The sequence below is a fragment of the Balaenoptera ricei genome, chromosome 9 (assembly GCF_028023285.1).
Source record: "Balaenoptera ricei isolate mBalRic1 chromosome 9, mBalRic1.hap2, whole genome shotgun sequence".
Taxonomy (NCBI): domain Eukaryota; kingdom Metazoa; phylum Chordata; class Mammalia; order Artiodactyla; family Balaenopteridae; genus Balaenoptera; species Balaenoptera ricei.
In genome coordinates this window covers 98,014,747-98,030,110 of record NC_082647.1, presented here as the reverse complement: position 1 = coordinate 98,030,110, position 15,364 = coordinate 98,014,747, and the positions used below count along the sequence as shown (strand labels likewise).

Genomic DNA, 15,364 nt, shown 5'->3' with positions numbered 1-15,364 from the left:
GACGCCATCTCCCCGGCACCTGCCAACATGGAAGGTGGCGACGGCGGACTCGCTCTGCCTGGCCGTCCGGCTCTGGGCTCCGGAGCGGCTGCAGCGACTGTCCGGGAGCTCTTGCAGGACGGTAAGGAGTCGGGGTCTGGCCGGGCCATGGGGTTGGGGGATTGTCCTGCTCCGCACCTGGGCCCGAAGTGGTGGACTCAACCCTAAGCTTTGCAGAAAGTTTTCCTGTCTCGGCGTGACCACTCCCCTCCGCCCGGCCCCCTGGCGTCTGGGTGCTGGCCTAGCCAACCTGTTTCTCCAGGGACTTGCTGTCCCCTTCCCTTCCGGGTGTCCTGGGGACACCTGGTTTCTGGAGGCTCCTCATTTCAACTCTGCCCTCCACGCTCCTAGGCCTTCGCTAATGTCCCGAGTTCCCGCCCCCGTTGACCCACTGCTACCGCAGTTCTTGACCAAAGGGTGAAGCGTTTGATTCCATGAGAAGTGTAAGACCTAGAGCAGATTACAAGCGCTTGATGAAGGGGGTCTCATTTGTAGGTAGAGTTGGAAACATCCCCCTGTTAATAAATTTTTGGACTGCACAGGTGGCCCCACTTACAAGCTCGCTTTTTTTTTTTTTTTTACAAGTCGTTTATCCACAGCCATACGTGGGGGAGGGTTCGGAGCATTCATTCAGGCTGGGATTAACTATATGTATTGAATATAGCAATCAAGTTTATTGATAGTTTTGGATAGAAGTTTCTAGAAATAAGAAGATAAGTTAGACGTAGTACATTTGAGAAACACATAAAATTGTATTAATGAAGTTAACATGCCTCAAACCTCTTTTCTTTCAGAATAAAGTTCAAATTTCTAAGATCCTTCTCATCTGTTCTTAATTTTCTTCCCTAATCTCCATCACGTTCAACCTTGTATTAAAATAATTAATGTACTTAATCTTTTCTACTTCATTGTAAAACCCCTTTTTATATTCTGCAGAGTTAATAACAGTACCTTGCCTACAGTAGGTGCAGAGTAAGTGGTTTTTAAAAATTGAACATCACAGTAAAGAAGCATACGCACACATATGTAGACCAAAATAGGTTATAAACGAATGAAATAAAGTTCTAAAGTACTGTTTGTTTTCTGTGTTGTATGTTTTATTATTGCCCTTAATTCCTTGCTTTCTGATTATAATTTACATACTTTTGTCAAAAGTTACTATTGATGTTTTCTGAACTAGATCGTATTCTCTAGGTTAGGATCTCTGGCTAATGTATCTTTGTACCTTAATTTAAATTCAGGTTAACCAAGTTTTGAGCTCCTGATATATACGCAATTCCCACCCTCAAGTAGCTCACCATTTTGGTAAGAGAAATAGTCCTGTAGAGTTATAAAGGTAGGCACCGTAATATAGTGTTGTAAGGGTAGCAGTAGAATTGTATACGAAGTAAAACATTAATACAAAAGAGGATGATAACTGGGAGTGGTTTAAGGGAGTGTCAGGAAAGGCTTTCTAGGTGGAGTTGGTTTTGAGGTGTAAATAGGACTTTCCCAGGTGAAGAGGAGGAAACAGTACATGCCGCGCATGGGTATTTATTTCAGTTGGATGCATTCCAGGAATTGTAATCAGTTTTTGGCGGGTAAACAGTCCCCAATTCTGCTGTCTCTATTTTCCTATTTGGTTCTCTTTCCCATCTTCCACAATAATTATTTCAATCTACTCTTTTCAAACCACTCCCTTCAAGCTCAACAAATGGTTTTCAAGTTCCCTAAAAAAAAAAAAAAAAAAGAATCTATTAGATATGCGCTTCTTCCATTTCTTGCGGTTAAACCTATAAACTAAGCCTGAACCTGCAGTCATCCTTTCTTCCTTCTTTTCTGTTGTATTTTCAATTATAAAAGAAGTGAAGTCTCCATTCCTTCCTAAGGACAGTCCCTCCCCTTGGTGCTCTGGATTTTCTTCCGGTCTCCTCAAGGACCCAGTTACCCTCATTCTATGCCATTGAAATCGCTTTGCCAAGGTCTCCAGTGACTTTCTTGTGGATAAATCAAATGGACACTGTTTTGGTCCTTATCTTACTTGAACTTATGAAGGGTTTGAATTTTTCTCGAAATACTTGCCTCCATGTGCCTTGTTCCATTTTTTTTTTTAATTTCCTAATTCTCTAAATGTTCTTTTTCAGCTTTCTTTAGATGCTTGTCGTCTTCATTTCGCCCCTAATTCAGTGGTTCACTCCACTCTTCCCTCCCACAACATTCCTAAGGAATTAAACATTTCCATCAGTAACAGTGATCCACTGTGTCAGGGGTCTGCCAGTGATAGAGGATAGGATTGATAGAGTTGGTCAGCAGATGCGTAGTTTGAAATTTTGTGAGGTGTTTCTGATGTGCCTCCTATAGGCATGAGAAAGCTAAAAGAGAAGCATGAAGGGCAGTCTGTCTTCAGATGCCAAATCCAATGGCCAGTATTCAGCCTTCATTGTGTTTGATCTTTATAAGATCTTCGACACTACTGACTTTCTTTAAGCTGTCCCTTTTGGTTTTTTGCCATTCTCTCCTGTTTTTCTTTCTCTCTGAATGCTTAATTTCTTTGATTGCTTTCATTTCTTCTATCTACCCCCAGATTTTGGTGTTTTCCTGCTTCTGAACTCTGTTGTTCCCATTTTCCTTTTTTTGTGCATTCTAAAATGTCTTCCTAAATCATCTGGTCTTTTTTTCATAGTTTGAAAATTAATATCTATACAAATATACACATATGGCCCTTACCTCTCTTCTGAGCTATAGAACCACTCTCTACTGGACACTTCTGTCTTGACAGTGAACAAGCACTACTAATTCTACATATAAAAATCTGCATATGAACAAATAGTGTAGGTTCTGCACATGAAAAAGTGAAATGAATTTTTTTTTTAACCCCTCTCCTCTAACCTTTTCCTCTGGTAGTCTCTGTTACCATTAATTGTATTAATTATTAATTGTGTGTGGTAAGTTAGATGTGTGCTTGTTCCCACGTAGGTTAGATGTGTGCTTGTTCCCATGTAGGTTATCAGTTCCTTGGAGGCAGGGGTACATTCATCTTCATTTTTATACAAAGATTCCTGGTGGACTACTTCATGCAAAACTGAATTCCCTATGTCAGTTAATCAAGAAACTTGGGAGTCATCCTTTAATTCTTGGTCTACCTAATCACCCATCTTTCAGCTTGTCTCTTTAAGTCCTATACATTATAGTGTCTGAATATTTGTCAAATTTGTCACTTCCTTGACAGTCTTACTGCTACTATCTTAGTCTTCATCCTGTCACTTGGGCTGTTAACATAGCACCTTACTGGCCTCTGTGGCTCTATTCCATGGGTGTGTTGGTAAATTAGCATCCTGGGAAAATAGAAGCCCTGATTTTGTAGTGTATGCTAATTTTCATGGTGTAAATACCCTTACCATGGTCAATTTTAAGATACCTACATGTGATGTCAACTGTCTCACACAATTCCTGAGAGATTAACAGTTGGCTGTCAGGAGCCAATCCGAGCCAGCCCCAGCACACCACCGCGTGGCTAATCCCTTTTCAATCATCCTCCATACAGCTGCCAGAAGCTGTTCTACAACACAAGGCTAACAGAGCTCTTTCTTGGCTTTAAACCCTTAAATGGGAAATAGTCTGAACATTTTGGATATTTTACCAGCCTCTTTTCAAACTACACCCCAACCTTCCTTTGGAACCTCAAATCCTATCATTCTTTACCTTTTCTGCCCAACACACACTGTGATCTAGACATACTTAAGTCAGTATTATCCTTATTCCTCAAAATATGCCATTACATTTGCTGCCTCTAAACCTTCCCTCTTGGAATAGCCTTCTCCATTTGTCTGCCTGACAGGATCCTTAATTCTGAGAACTACTTGGCAAACTCGAAGGAAATGGGGTTCTAAGAATTAAGGCCGAAGTAGCAGTTTCCTTCTTTCACTCCACTACACTTTGAGAGTAGTCAAGAATGAGTCTTTGCTTTTAGCAGAATGATACTTGCAGCTGATACACAGATTAATTCATGCATTCAACCAGTATTGAACATCTGCCATGTGTCAGGCATTGTTCAGGCTCTATGGGTGTGGTAGTACACAAAACAAAGAACTTGCCCTCATGGAGTATACATTATTGTGGATATAGACAATTGAAGTTTTCTTATAAGTACTCTATTTTATAGCTTGTTAGTTTCATAATCTCTGTCAAGGCAGTCTTACGTATATCTGCCATATGGCTAGGAGATAATTGTTTATACCTACATTGACTTCACTTCTGTGTATCTATTTTTCATTCATAATTCTCTCCACTTTCGTTCCACCCACAAATTTGTGGATTTCTGTACAGAAAGATATCTTCTTAACATCTAGCATCACTTCTTGTTTTAAAATTTTTATTTATTTAATTTTTGGCTGTGCCACGTGGCATGCAGGATCTTAGTTCCCTGAGCAGGGATCGAACCCGTGCCCCCTGCGATGGAGGCACAGATTCTTAACCACTGGACTTCCAGGGAAGTCCCTTTTTTTTCTTTCTCTTAGGGGTCTACTTTAAACATGGTTTCTCTTTCCATTTACTTATTTCACCCATAAATCCAAAATTTCAGTAATACCTGTAAGTTTGCATTTGCCTACTTCTATTAAAATTTCAGATTCACTTTATTATAACAGTATTTGTGCATCAGTCTGGAGATGCTGGAGACCATAATTATCAAATACAGTCAGTTTTCCTATTGTCATTGTCAGTGACCTTGTTTTCTTGTGTTAAAAGCTGTGGTTAGTAGTTTTTTTTTTTTTTCAATCTTTTGCTCAATATTTTCCTTTTGACTCACTGATTAAAAACTAGCTTTTAGGAATATGCATAGTAGTCCAGAGCGTGGGATCTGCAGCTACACTGCCTGGGTTCAAACAGTGAGGTTGCACAAGTTGCATGTCCTGTCTGTGGCTGTCTCTTCACCTGTGAAACGGGGAGAATGATAGTTCCAAAAGGGTTGTGTGAACATTGAATGAGTTAGTATGTATAAAGTGCTTATATCAGTACCTGACGCGTAGTAAGTTCTTAGTGAATTTTACCAGTCTCTACTGCTGTTGCTACCGCCTCTTCCTTCTCATTTACAACAGAAAGCCTTTTCAGTACTTTCTGGTGTATAGAAAGACCTCAAAATATGTTAACTATGATTATAATTGTTCTGTTGTTTAATATCTGTGGTTTGGTGCAGTGTAATTAATAAGGATTTTTTCTTATTTTTTTTCCCAGAGTGTTATAGTGATTTTTTAAATGAAGACTTTGATGTAAAGACTTATACTTCTCAATCTATTCATCAAGCTGTAATTGCTGAACAACTAGCAAAACTTGCCCAAGGAATCAGTCAGTTGGATAAAGAACTGCACTTACAGGTAACTCCAATTTTCTGGATCATACAATTTATTCAACCCAGAGTGATAATATATCATTTTTATAATCCTTTTATTATTTAATCTAAATGTGTATTTACATGAACAAATGTATATTTTTCCAAGTATATCTTTGAAAAGTTTTCTGTAAACTACTTTTTGTTATTTGAAAAATGGATATACCCATCTCTCCAAAACCTTTTATTCATACTTTGTTTTCATCATCTTAACTGATATGGAGAGAATATAGGTAGGCAAAAAATAGGATGTCTTTGATAAAGATAATAGAAAATGGAATTTTGGAAGCAGAACAGTGTGAATAAGAAAAACTGGGATGTTCCTATCAGCAGTTCACACTTTATGAGCACAAAATGTAACATTTGATGAAATTACAGAAAGTTGATAAATTTGTGGTGGATAGAACACAATGAGGGGAGTTAGGAGATAGGTCCGAATCTCAGTTGTGCTGTTACCTTTCATACCATGTAATGCCTTTGAGTCTTGCTTTTTTTTTAAAAAAAGGAGAAAAACCTATGGAATGGGTTGGAGTGAATAAGGGGGAAGAGGAGATTGTAGTAGAAAATCTTGAAGGTTCCTTCCTCTTCTACAATTCTGTGATTTTTATAGGATGGTTTTATGGTGTACTTCCTAGTGTTGCCTTTCTTTCTGAGTAGGCACTTAAATATTTAAATGAATGAACAAATTGCATGAATAAATGAACTATTTTCCAGGAAACCTAGATCTGGTATAACGAGACATGTTCCCTTAAGTTTTTCGTGTCTTACTTTATCAATTAAAAGAGCAGTTTGGGGCTTCCCTGGTTTCGCAGTGGTTAAGAGTCCGCCTGCAAATGCAGGGGACACGGGTTCGAGCCCTCGTCCGGGAAGATCCCACATGCTGTGGAGCAACTAAGCCTGTGTGCCACAACTACTGAGCCTGCACTCTAGAGCCCACGAGCCACAACTACTGAGCCCACGTGCCACAACTACTGAAGCCCGCGCGCCTAGAGCCTGGGCTTCGCAACAAGAGAAGCCTGCACACTGCAACGAAGAGTAGCCCCCGGTTTTCGGAACTAGAGAAAGCCTGAGCACAGCAATGAAGACCCAACGCAGCCAAAAATAAAATTAATAAAAAATAAATAAATTTATTAAAAAAAAAATAGAAGTATATATTATAGACAGTTCTTTAAAAAAAAAAAAGAGCAGCTTGGTTCGGACTGGGATGACTTTTAAGGTCAGTTAAAATTCTGATTATATGATTAGAGATCAATACTTATTGAGGAACATTTATAGGACAGTTTTAATTGTCAGGCTTTGCTTTAGGCTGTGCGGATATAAAAATGAAAACATTTCCTGGCTCTGCAAGGATTCACAGACCAGTGGCAGATACAGGCAGAAATAATGACAGGCAAGTGATGCCTGTTTTAAATAGAATAGTACAAACTGTCTATGGGAGCAGGGGAAAATGCACTTAATTCTGCCTAGGTTTCGCAGGGGGTAGCTTTTTGCAGGAGCCACCTGAAATTCTTTCTGCCTTTTTGTGGTTGGCATTTTCCTTATTCTTTGCATATAGTACCTTCTCTGAAGGAATCAATAAAAACTTAAAATCTATTTAACATCTCCTAGAGGGGGCAAGTTATACTTACAGTGGTTCTGGATGTAGGGTGGAGGAAGTCTCTGATTCCTGGTATGAGATCTGAACCTGCTACAATTGTTTTTCTGCAGAAGCAAAATTGGGATAATGCTAACCAAACCAGTAAATAAAATATAATAAAAATAATTTAAAATATCATTGAGATGATTAAAATTACAAAAGATGTACCGAAGTATGTATTAGTCAGGGTTTTAGTGCAGGAAGCAGAAACTGCTCTAGGTATTTAAAGCGGGAAGATATTTAATACAGAGGATTGGATGGGTAGCTAATGGAATGAGTTGAAGGATCTACCACAGATGCAACACAGAGACCTGGAAGCTCCTGCTGTTACCTCCCATGCCATTGCTAAAGTTCAGCTTCTGGATGCTTGGTAACTGAACTCTGGAATGATCTATAGGGCTATCTCAACTGTCTCTAAATCCTCAGGTCTCAGGACTTTTCTTACCAGCTGAAACAGGGAAGATAGTTTTCCTCTTTCTTCTGTCTTCTGAATCTCTTGGAAATTCATCCAGTTGACCACAGGGGAGTCTATGAAATTGTAGTTTTAGGCTTTTCAGCCTTTCCAGAGTATCACAAGGGACAAAGAATAGAGAATTAGAAAAATATTCATCTTGTTAGGATGGACACATTAATGACCATATCAGTGGACTGGGGAGAACTCAGATGTCTTCTGGATAAGAGACATAGGAGACCAAAAGTAGCACTTATTTTAGATATGTGATAGAGGAACTTGCTAGAATGACAAGTGACATGTGAAACAGGGCAAAGTAGAGGATTTAGGCATTCCATTGAATGAATCTTTGCTGATTAGGAGCTTCAGTTTACAGACTAGACATGAAACTTCTTATTCATTGTAATAAAGCTTACAAAATAATAAGGATTCCTGCATTGTTCTAAAGATTTGCTTGATTTCTTGGTGTTTCTAGGACTCTCTTGCATGTAGCCTTTAACTCTTAACTTTTATGGTTTTTTTTTTTTTTTGATATGACTATTCACACTGCCCTAATTTTCTTAAAAATACCAGTCTTCTGCAAGGAAGAGAATTTGCTGTGACATTAGGAAGCTGGAAGCAGAGGGATGTTTAGGGAGGTGCTGACTCTGCTTTATCTTTCCAAATTAGAATGTGGTCTTGATGCTGAATTAAATGCAAGAACTAAAAGAACCTGATGTTTGAAAACACTCTTTAAAAGGGAAGCATGTATTAATTAGCGTGGCAAGAATTAGCTGTTTTTTGTTTTTCAGTTTGGGCACAACTCCTTCTGCACATCCCCCTAGGAAACCACGGGGCTAATGAAAAGACGTCTTTGGCTGTGTGTTGAGCTATAGCGTGTTTGTGTTCCCACCAGTCATTCAGCTCAAACACACCTTTATAACCTGTATTTTTTGTATTAGCATTTTCCCACTTTCCATAAAGAGAGAGACCTTCAATTCTACTTCGTGGTTACAAATGATAATACTTAATACTTGCAGTGCTGATTATTCATTCTTGATTTTCAGGTCGTTGCAAGACATGAAGATTTATTGGCACAAGCAACTGGGATTGAGTCTTTGGAAGGTATATTTCCATTAACTATTATACATTATACAGAGCTAACCCAGGGCTTGGAAACTTCTCCTGTGAAGGGTCAGAAAGTAAATATTTTAGACTTTGAAGGTCATACCGTCTCTGTTGCAACTACTAAACTCTGCTGTTACAGGGTGAAAGCAGCCAGGTAATATGGAAATGAATGTGTGTGGCTGTGTTCCAACAAAACTTTAATAAAACTTTGCTGATCCCTGAGCTAAACTCTCCGGGTTTAAATCCTTGCTTTCCCACCTACTAGAAGTGTGACTTTGGACAACTTACTTAACCTTTCTGTGCCTCAGTTTTATCTATAAAGGAGGAGTATTAACTAATATGTTATTTAGAGGATTAAATGAGTTAACACAATGCCTGGGACAATTCCTGGCACATATTTAGTGCTTTTGTAACTGTTAGTTAATTAAAACAAATAAGCAGGGGAATTCCAGTGGTTACAGTGGTTAGGACTCCACACTTTCACTGCTACGGGCACGGGTTCAATCCCTGGTTGGGGAACTAGGATCCAGCAAGCCGCGTGGCGTGGCCAAAAAAAAAACAGAAACAAAAACAAAATCAACTCCACCAAAGTAGTGGAAATAGGCTTGAATTCTTTCCTTACGTTTGGCTTTCTTTGAAATGCTTTTCAAAAATGAAAGTATAGTAGAATAATAATACATTGGATTTTTATTATGAACTCTCTTATTTTTGTTTGACATCTTTTATGAATTTTTCATTCTCTCTTTATTAAATTAAATTACATCTCATAAATATGAAATGTTAATATTGTATTTTCCATTATCACTTGTGATTACTGTTAATCATTGCACATCAAAAGAAAGCCAAGTGATTCTTCCCTATGTTGATGAAATTCTTAAGGAAGAAGGATATTGCTTTCTGTGATGCAATATTCTTTAATGCTTCCTCTAGTATTTCTTATGTGCACTCAAAGATGTTATTTTCAGCATGTGCACTGTTTCTAAGGCATCCTGATAAAGAACATAGTATTTTGGAAATAACAGTTTGTTATTTGAATATTTAGGATAGATATCAGACTATGTTCGTGGGAAAATTAAGAGGCTCTAGGTACTGACTTACTATGGAAAATTAATTTTCTTTCATCTCATATTTTTATATGTTTCTGGAAGCAAGTAAATAATACCTTGTTTTTAATGGTAATTTTTATAAACAAACGAATAAAGGTTTTTTTCCTTTATAGAAACCCATAGGGATGTCACGGTAGTACATTGATTTTGAGTGTATATAGTTGTAGGTGAATCATCACAACAGAAATACTTCTCATTGTGGTTTTGTTTTTCTTTTTTTTTAAATTGGCCACACCACATGGCTTGCAGGATCTTAGTTCCCCAACCAGGGATTGAACCTGGGCCACGACAGTGAAAGTGCCGAGTCCTAACCACTGGACCACCAGGGAGTTCCCTATATGTGTTTAGTTCTATAGTGTGCTGATTTTCCCCAGAGTGCTTTTCAGTGATTAAAATATTTAAAATATGCTGTTAGACTGAGTTAGAATGACTATCCATTGGGTGACTGTGTACAGTACAAAGGCTGACTTCTCTGAATTCCTATGATAATCTAAGAATATTCTCCAGATTGTTTGAACATAAGTCAAAGTATGAATCAGTTAGTATTCATTTTAGCATGATGTGTATTTCTAATCATTTATTAAACTTTTTGAGATGTGTTTTATGTATTTGAAAATGAGTATTATCCCAACTTCTACTTCATCTGCTTTTTCTCCTATATATTTAAAATTTTGGTTGTGTAATTCATTTGGAGATATATTTATTTAGCCTATTTTATTAAAATTTACTCTTCATTTTTTGTTTATTTATGCATTTAAATTTTAATTGAGAATTTGTTAGATTCCAGGCAACTGTAACAGTATACAGAGTCCCTGTCCTTATAGAGTTTGGAGGTATATTTAATTAAGCCTATTTTATTAAAAAGAGATAGCCTAATTTCTTCATTTATTTGCTCTCTCAGTCAAATAGTAATTGAGAACTTGTTAGATACCAGGCACCTGTGAACAATAGAGTCACTATTCTCATGATATTTATGTTCTAGGTAGGGAATTAGACCAAAAAAAAAAAAATGTGTAAGTGGGGAACTTCAGGTACTTTTAAGTCCTAAAAGAAAATAAAATAGATGATGAGGTAGAAGAATGGGAGTTCCTTACTAGCTAGAATGGGCAGGAGATGCTTCTTTTAGAAGATGACATTTCAACTGAGATCTGAATGATGAGAAAGAGCTACCACATGACTATCTGGGGAGGAGAGTGTGGTAAGCTGAGGGACCAATAAATGGAATTAGCGTGGCACGTTTGAAGGGCAGAAAGAAAAGGCTAGTATGACTAGAGTTTAGTGAATGAGGGAAAGAACTGTAGATGAGGTTCTTGGGAAGGAATTTTGATTTTCATTCTAAATGCAGTGGTAAACAGTGGAGGGTTTTAATTAGAGATGTTATGTGATTAATGCTCTAAAAAGTTTTCTCTGGTGGCTCTATAAGAAGGCAAGAGTAGAATCTGGGGTACCAACTTAGAAGCTATTAGATTAGTAGACATTGATGGTGCCTTGAATTAGTGGTGGATGTAAAGAGAGAGAAGTGAATGGGATAAAATGGGGGTAGAGCTGATAGGATTTGTTGATGGGAAATGAAAGGTCTGAGGGAAAAAAGTCACCAACAGTGATTCCTAAGATTTTAGTCTGAAAAATTGGATAGATGATGGTATGAGTAACTGAGATGCGTCACACTGGAGAGGATCATGGTGGGGCAGAAGTTATCTTGCGTGTCTTAAATTTGTCATAAGAAAGTTCAGGGCTAGAGATTTGTGTGTGTGTGTGTGTGTATAGATAGGCATAAAGAAAATCTATATAGATGTATGTACATATGTGTGTATATAAAATCAGTATTTTATTGAACAGATAGTGTTTAAAACATTGGGTTTGAATGGAATCCCTAAGAGAGATTCTAGATGGAGGAGAGAAGGTGGCTGAGGATCAAATCTTGGAGTACTCCAGCATGTAGAGATCTAACAGAGAAGGAGTAGGAGCAACCAGTGCCATCAGAGGGAACCCAGGAGGGCGATGACTTGGAAGCCTAGAGAAAAAAATGTTTTAGGGAGGGAGTGGTTCAACGTGTCGTGAATTTCTGAGAGTTAAACAAGATCAAGACAGAACTGACTATAGAATTCGGCACCTGGGAGATTTCTGGTGACCTTGACAAGATCTGTTTTGGTGGCATATGTGTGAAAGGTGTTGCGAGTGGGTTGTGGAGAGAATAAGATGTGAGGAAGTGATGATAACAAGGAAAGCCAGTTCATTCTTGGAGGTTTAAGGTCAGTGAACATAATACTGGCAGAAATCCTTGGGTCCAGAAAGGATTTTATTGGACTGAGCCATATTAAAACATATTTGTATGCAGATAGGAGTATTAGTTGATTCTTAAATTACTTCATCTAATATGACAACATTCTATACTTAAATTTATTTAGAATGCTATGTTTCAAAACTGCAGCTATGCCAGTTGAATATAGAAACTGAGTTTTAAGGAATATAGTTCAAAATAATTAAATCTGTAATATTGGAAAGCCCATTTTTAGGCATATAAAAAAGTAAAATTTAAGATCTATCTTCCTGAAAATAATTTTACAATTTTATAAACAGTTCTTCATCATGTTATGTAAGTAGAGAGTAAAGGCAATAATATACTTGCTGTCCATATTTATTATTTATCTAGCATTGGGGGTTAGAGAGAGTATACCAGGAGGAGAGTACCTCATTTCCAGATCGTTCAGGGCGTTGTAGACCAAGCCGTGGACTTTAGTTTTAACACAGGAGCGAAGGGGAGACTGGGGAAGGGTTTTAGCAGATGAGTGTTATAATTTGCACTTCCAAAGATCACTCAGGCTTTTTTTTTTTTTAATATAATTTAAAAAATAAATTTCTTTATTTATTTTTTGGCTGTGTTTGGTTTTCGTTGCTGGGCGTGGGCTTTCTCTAGTTGAGGCGAGCAGGGGCTACTCTTCATTGCGGTGTGCGGTCTTCTCATTGTGGTGGCTTCTCTTGTTGCGGAGCAGGGGCTCTAGGCGTGCGGGCTTCAGTGGTTGTGGCTCACGGGCTCAGTGGTTGCGGCTCGCGGGCTCTAGAGGGCAGGCTCAGTAGTTGTGGCGCACGGGCTTAGTTGCTCTGCAGCATGTGGGATCTTCCTGGACCAGGGCTTGAACCCGTGTCCCCTGCATTGGCAGGTGGATTCTTAACCACTGCGCCACCAGGGAAGTCCCACGCTTCTTTTTTCGTAATTGTAGTACAATACACATTAACATGAAATTTACCACTTTAACCATTTTAAACTATCTTAGTGCTATTAATTACATCTACAGTGTTGTGCAACCATCACTATCCAGTTCCAGAACTTTTTCATCACCTCAAATGGAAACCCTGTACCCATTAAGCAGTCACTTCCCATTCCTTGTCAGACTTCTTTAGTGGAGCAAGGTTAGGACGGGGAAGACTAGTCAGAGGTTTTTGCAATAGTCTAGGTAAAAGATATTGGTTGGATTATGATGACGGCAGAAAAAAATGGAAAAATTTCTCTATTTTTTTCTTTTAACTTTTTACCCAATTTGAACCCTTGTAAATTTGTAAAGTAATGTAAGCTGTTATGTTTTCCTAGGTGTCCTTCAGATGATGCAGACAAGAATTGGGGCTTTACAGGGAGCTGTTGATAGGTACTGTTGTTCATTTTGTAAATAAATGAAATGGAAAGATTTTTATCCATTGATATTTTGAAGATGATTTTGTCACTCCTCTTTCTGTTTTTCCTTTAGGATGAAAGCAAAAATTGTTGAGCCATACAATAAAATAGTAGCCCGTACTGCTCAACTAGCAAGACTTCAGGTAGGTCCTCACTTGTCATTTCTTTGTACTTTTACTTCATTTTGTCTTTATAAGCGAGCAAATTTCAAGAGAATGAATTCTGAGGAAGTAAGAGAATATGAGAGAAAAAGGGAAAAATACTAAAGCTTTAAAAGAAGATATTCAGTTTAAAAAATAAAAATCTAAACTACTATTCAAGTGAATTATTTTCACTCTTATTATTTCAGTGTATTACTATTTAGAATTCAAAATTATTTCTCTTAACAGAGAACAGGAAGAAACCTAACTTTTATCCTTACAGTTTGCTATGATTCAATGTAAGGAACCCAAACCTATAACTTCTGTAATACAGCAGTCCCCAGCCTTTTTGGCACCAGGGACCGCTTTCTTGGAAGACAGTTTTTCCGCGGACTGGGGAGGTGGGGGTGGGGGGATGGTTGGTTTCACATGATTCAAGCGCATTATATTTATTGTGCACTTTATTTCTGCTATTGTTACATTGCAATATATAATGAAGTGATTATACAACTCACCATAATGCAGAATCCGTGGAAGCCCTGAGCTTGTTTTCCTGCAACTTAGATGGTCCCATCTGGGGGTGATGAGAGACACTGACACCTGAAGTGTGTTGCTTAGGTCCAGTCTACTCCGTAATCTCGTTTTGGTTGCTGTCACTGCAGAAAACCCTGCTTCACAAAGATAGGATGCTGGAAACGGAAGCAGGCTTTTCAGTGCTTTCGTGGCAGTCTCAGGATATCCCACCTTGACTTTAATTCAGAACGTATGGAGATTTAAAGTTGTCTCAAACATACTTTTAAGGCCACCGTCATTTACGATCTCAAGCATTTGATCCTCTTCTAGCACAAAGTCGATTCACCAGGCTTATTCACAAATGGGTCGCGGATCCATGCCTTCCCAGTTCGGGGGTCTTTTGTGGCTGGGAAGTAATGCTCAGACTCTTTTGAAAGCTGAGATAGGTGATCATGCACCAGCTGGGAGAAAGAAGGCCCTGGCTCAGCCTCTTTCAAAATCTCTGCTAATACTTGAAACATGTCAAAAATCCTAGTGTTCACTCATTGCCCCCATAATTCCAGTTTGGCCTTGAATGCAGCCATTTTATCTGCCAACTTGAACACAGTTGTTGTTCTCCCCTGAAGTGACAGATTGAGTTTGTTGAGCAGGTTGAATATGTCACACAAGTAAGCAAGTTTTGCGACCCCATTCTGTGGCGCTGAAATGTGCTGCCAGTGGTGACTGTTTTTCTAAAAGAAATCTCTGGAGTGACTCTTGTAACTCAAAAACTCTGGCCAGTGATCTACCTTTAGAAAGCCATCCCACTTCTGTGTATAAGGGAAGACGTGTGTGCTCTGCGTCCATCTCCTCATAGAGCTGTGTGGACAGTTGTGAGTTAAGGGCATGTATTTTAATATGGTTCATAATTTTAATCACATCCCGCAAAACGTTAAGTTCAGGTGACATTTTTCAGCTAGCCAGCATTTCCCTATGGATGACACAGTGCGTAGACTCACATTCAGAAGCAACCTCTTTGACCCGAGTAGTGAAACCAGAAAGCCGTCCAATCATGGCAGCTGCTCCATCTGTGCATATATCCACACAAAATGACCAATTCAGTTTTCCTGATGTGTAATCATTCAAAGACTTGAAGAGTTCTGCAGCTATTGTGTTGGTTGGCAGCAAAAGTGCACATAACATATCCTCATGCACATCCTCCTAAAAGATATATCGCACAAAAACAAGCATTGTTGCCTTGTTGTCAGCATCAGTAGACTCGTCAACCTGGATTGCGTACCATGGTGACTCATTAATCCTCTCTAACAATTGTGCCTCAGTATCCTCTGCTATTTCAT

General features: G+C 38.5%; 1 protein-coding gene and 1 non-coding gene across 2 annotated transcripts in view; one reads left to right on the top strand and one right to left on the bottom strand.

Annotated features, from left to right (window-relative positions):
- The first annotated feature begins 2 nt into the window (after positions 1-2).
- COG5 (component of oligomeric golgi complex 5) overlaps positions 3-15,364 on the top strand; it is a 286,429-nt gene continuing 271,067 nt past the window's right edge. Inside the window, exons 1-5 of the mRNA XM_059934167.1 lie at positions 3-121; positions 5,251-5,390; positions 8,538-8,595; positions 13,294-13,348; positions 13,448-13,517. Coding sequence (XP_059790150.1) covers positions 28-121; positions 5,251-5,390; positions 8,538-8,595; positions 13,294-13,348; positions 13,448-13,517 — 417 coding nt within the window. The 5' untranslated portion in view covers positions 3-27. The remainder of the gene's footprint in view (positions 122-5,250; positions 5,391-8,537; positions 8,596-13,293; positions 13,349-13,447; positions 13,518-15,364) is intronic.
- TRNAE-UUC (transfer RNA glutamic acid (anticodon UUC)) lies at positions 9,962-10,033 on the bottom strand. The gene has a single exon. It is a non-coding gene; the product is annotated as a tRNA-Glu (tRNA).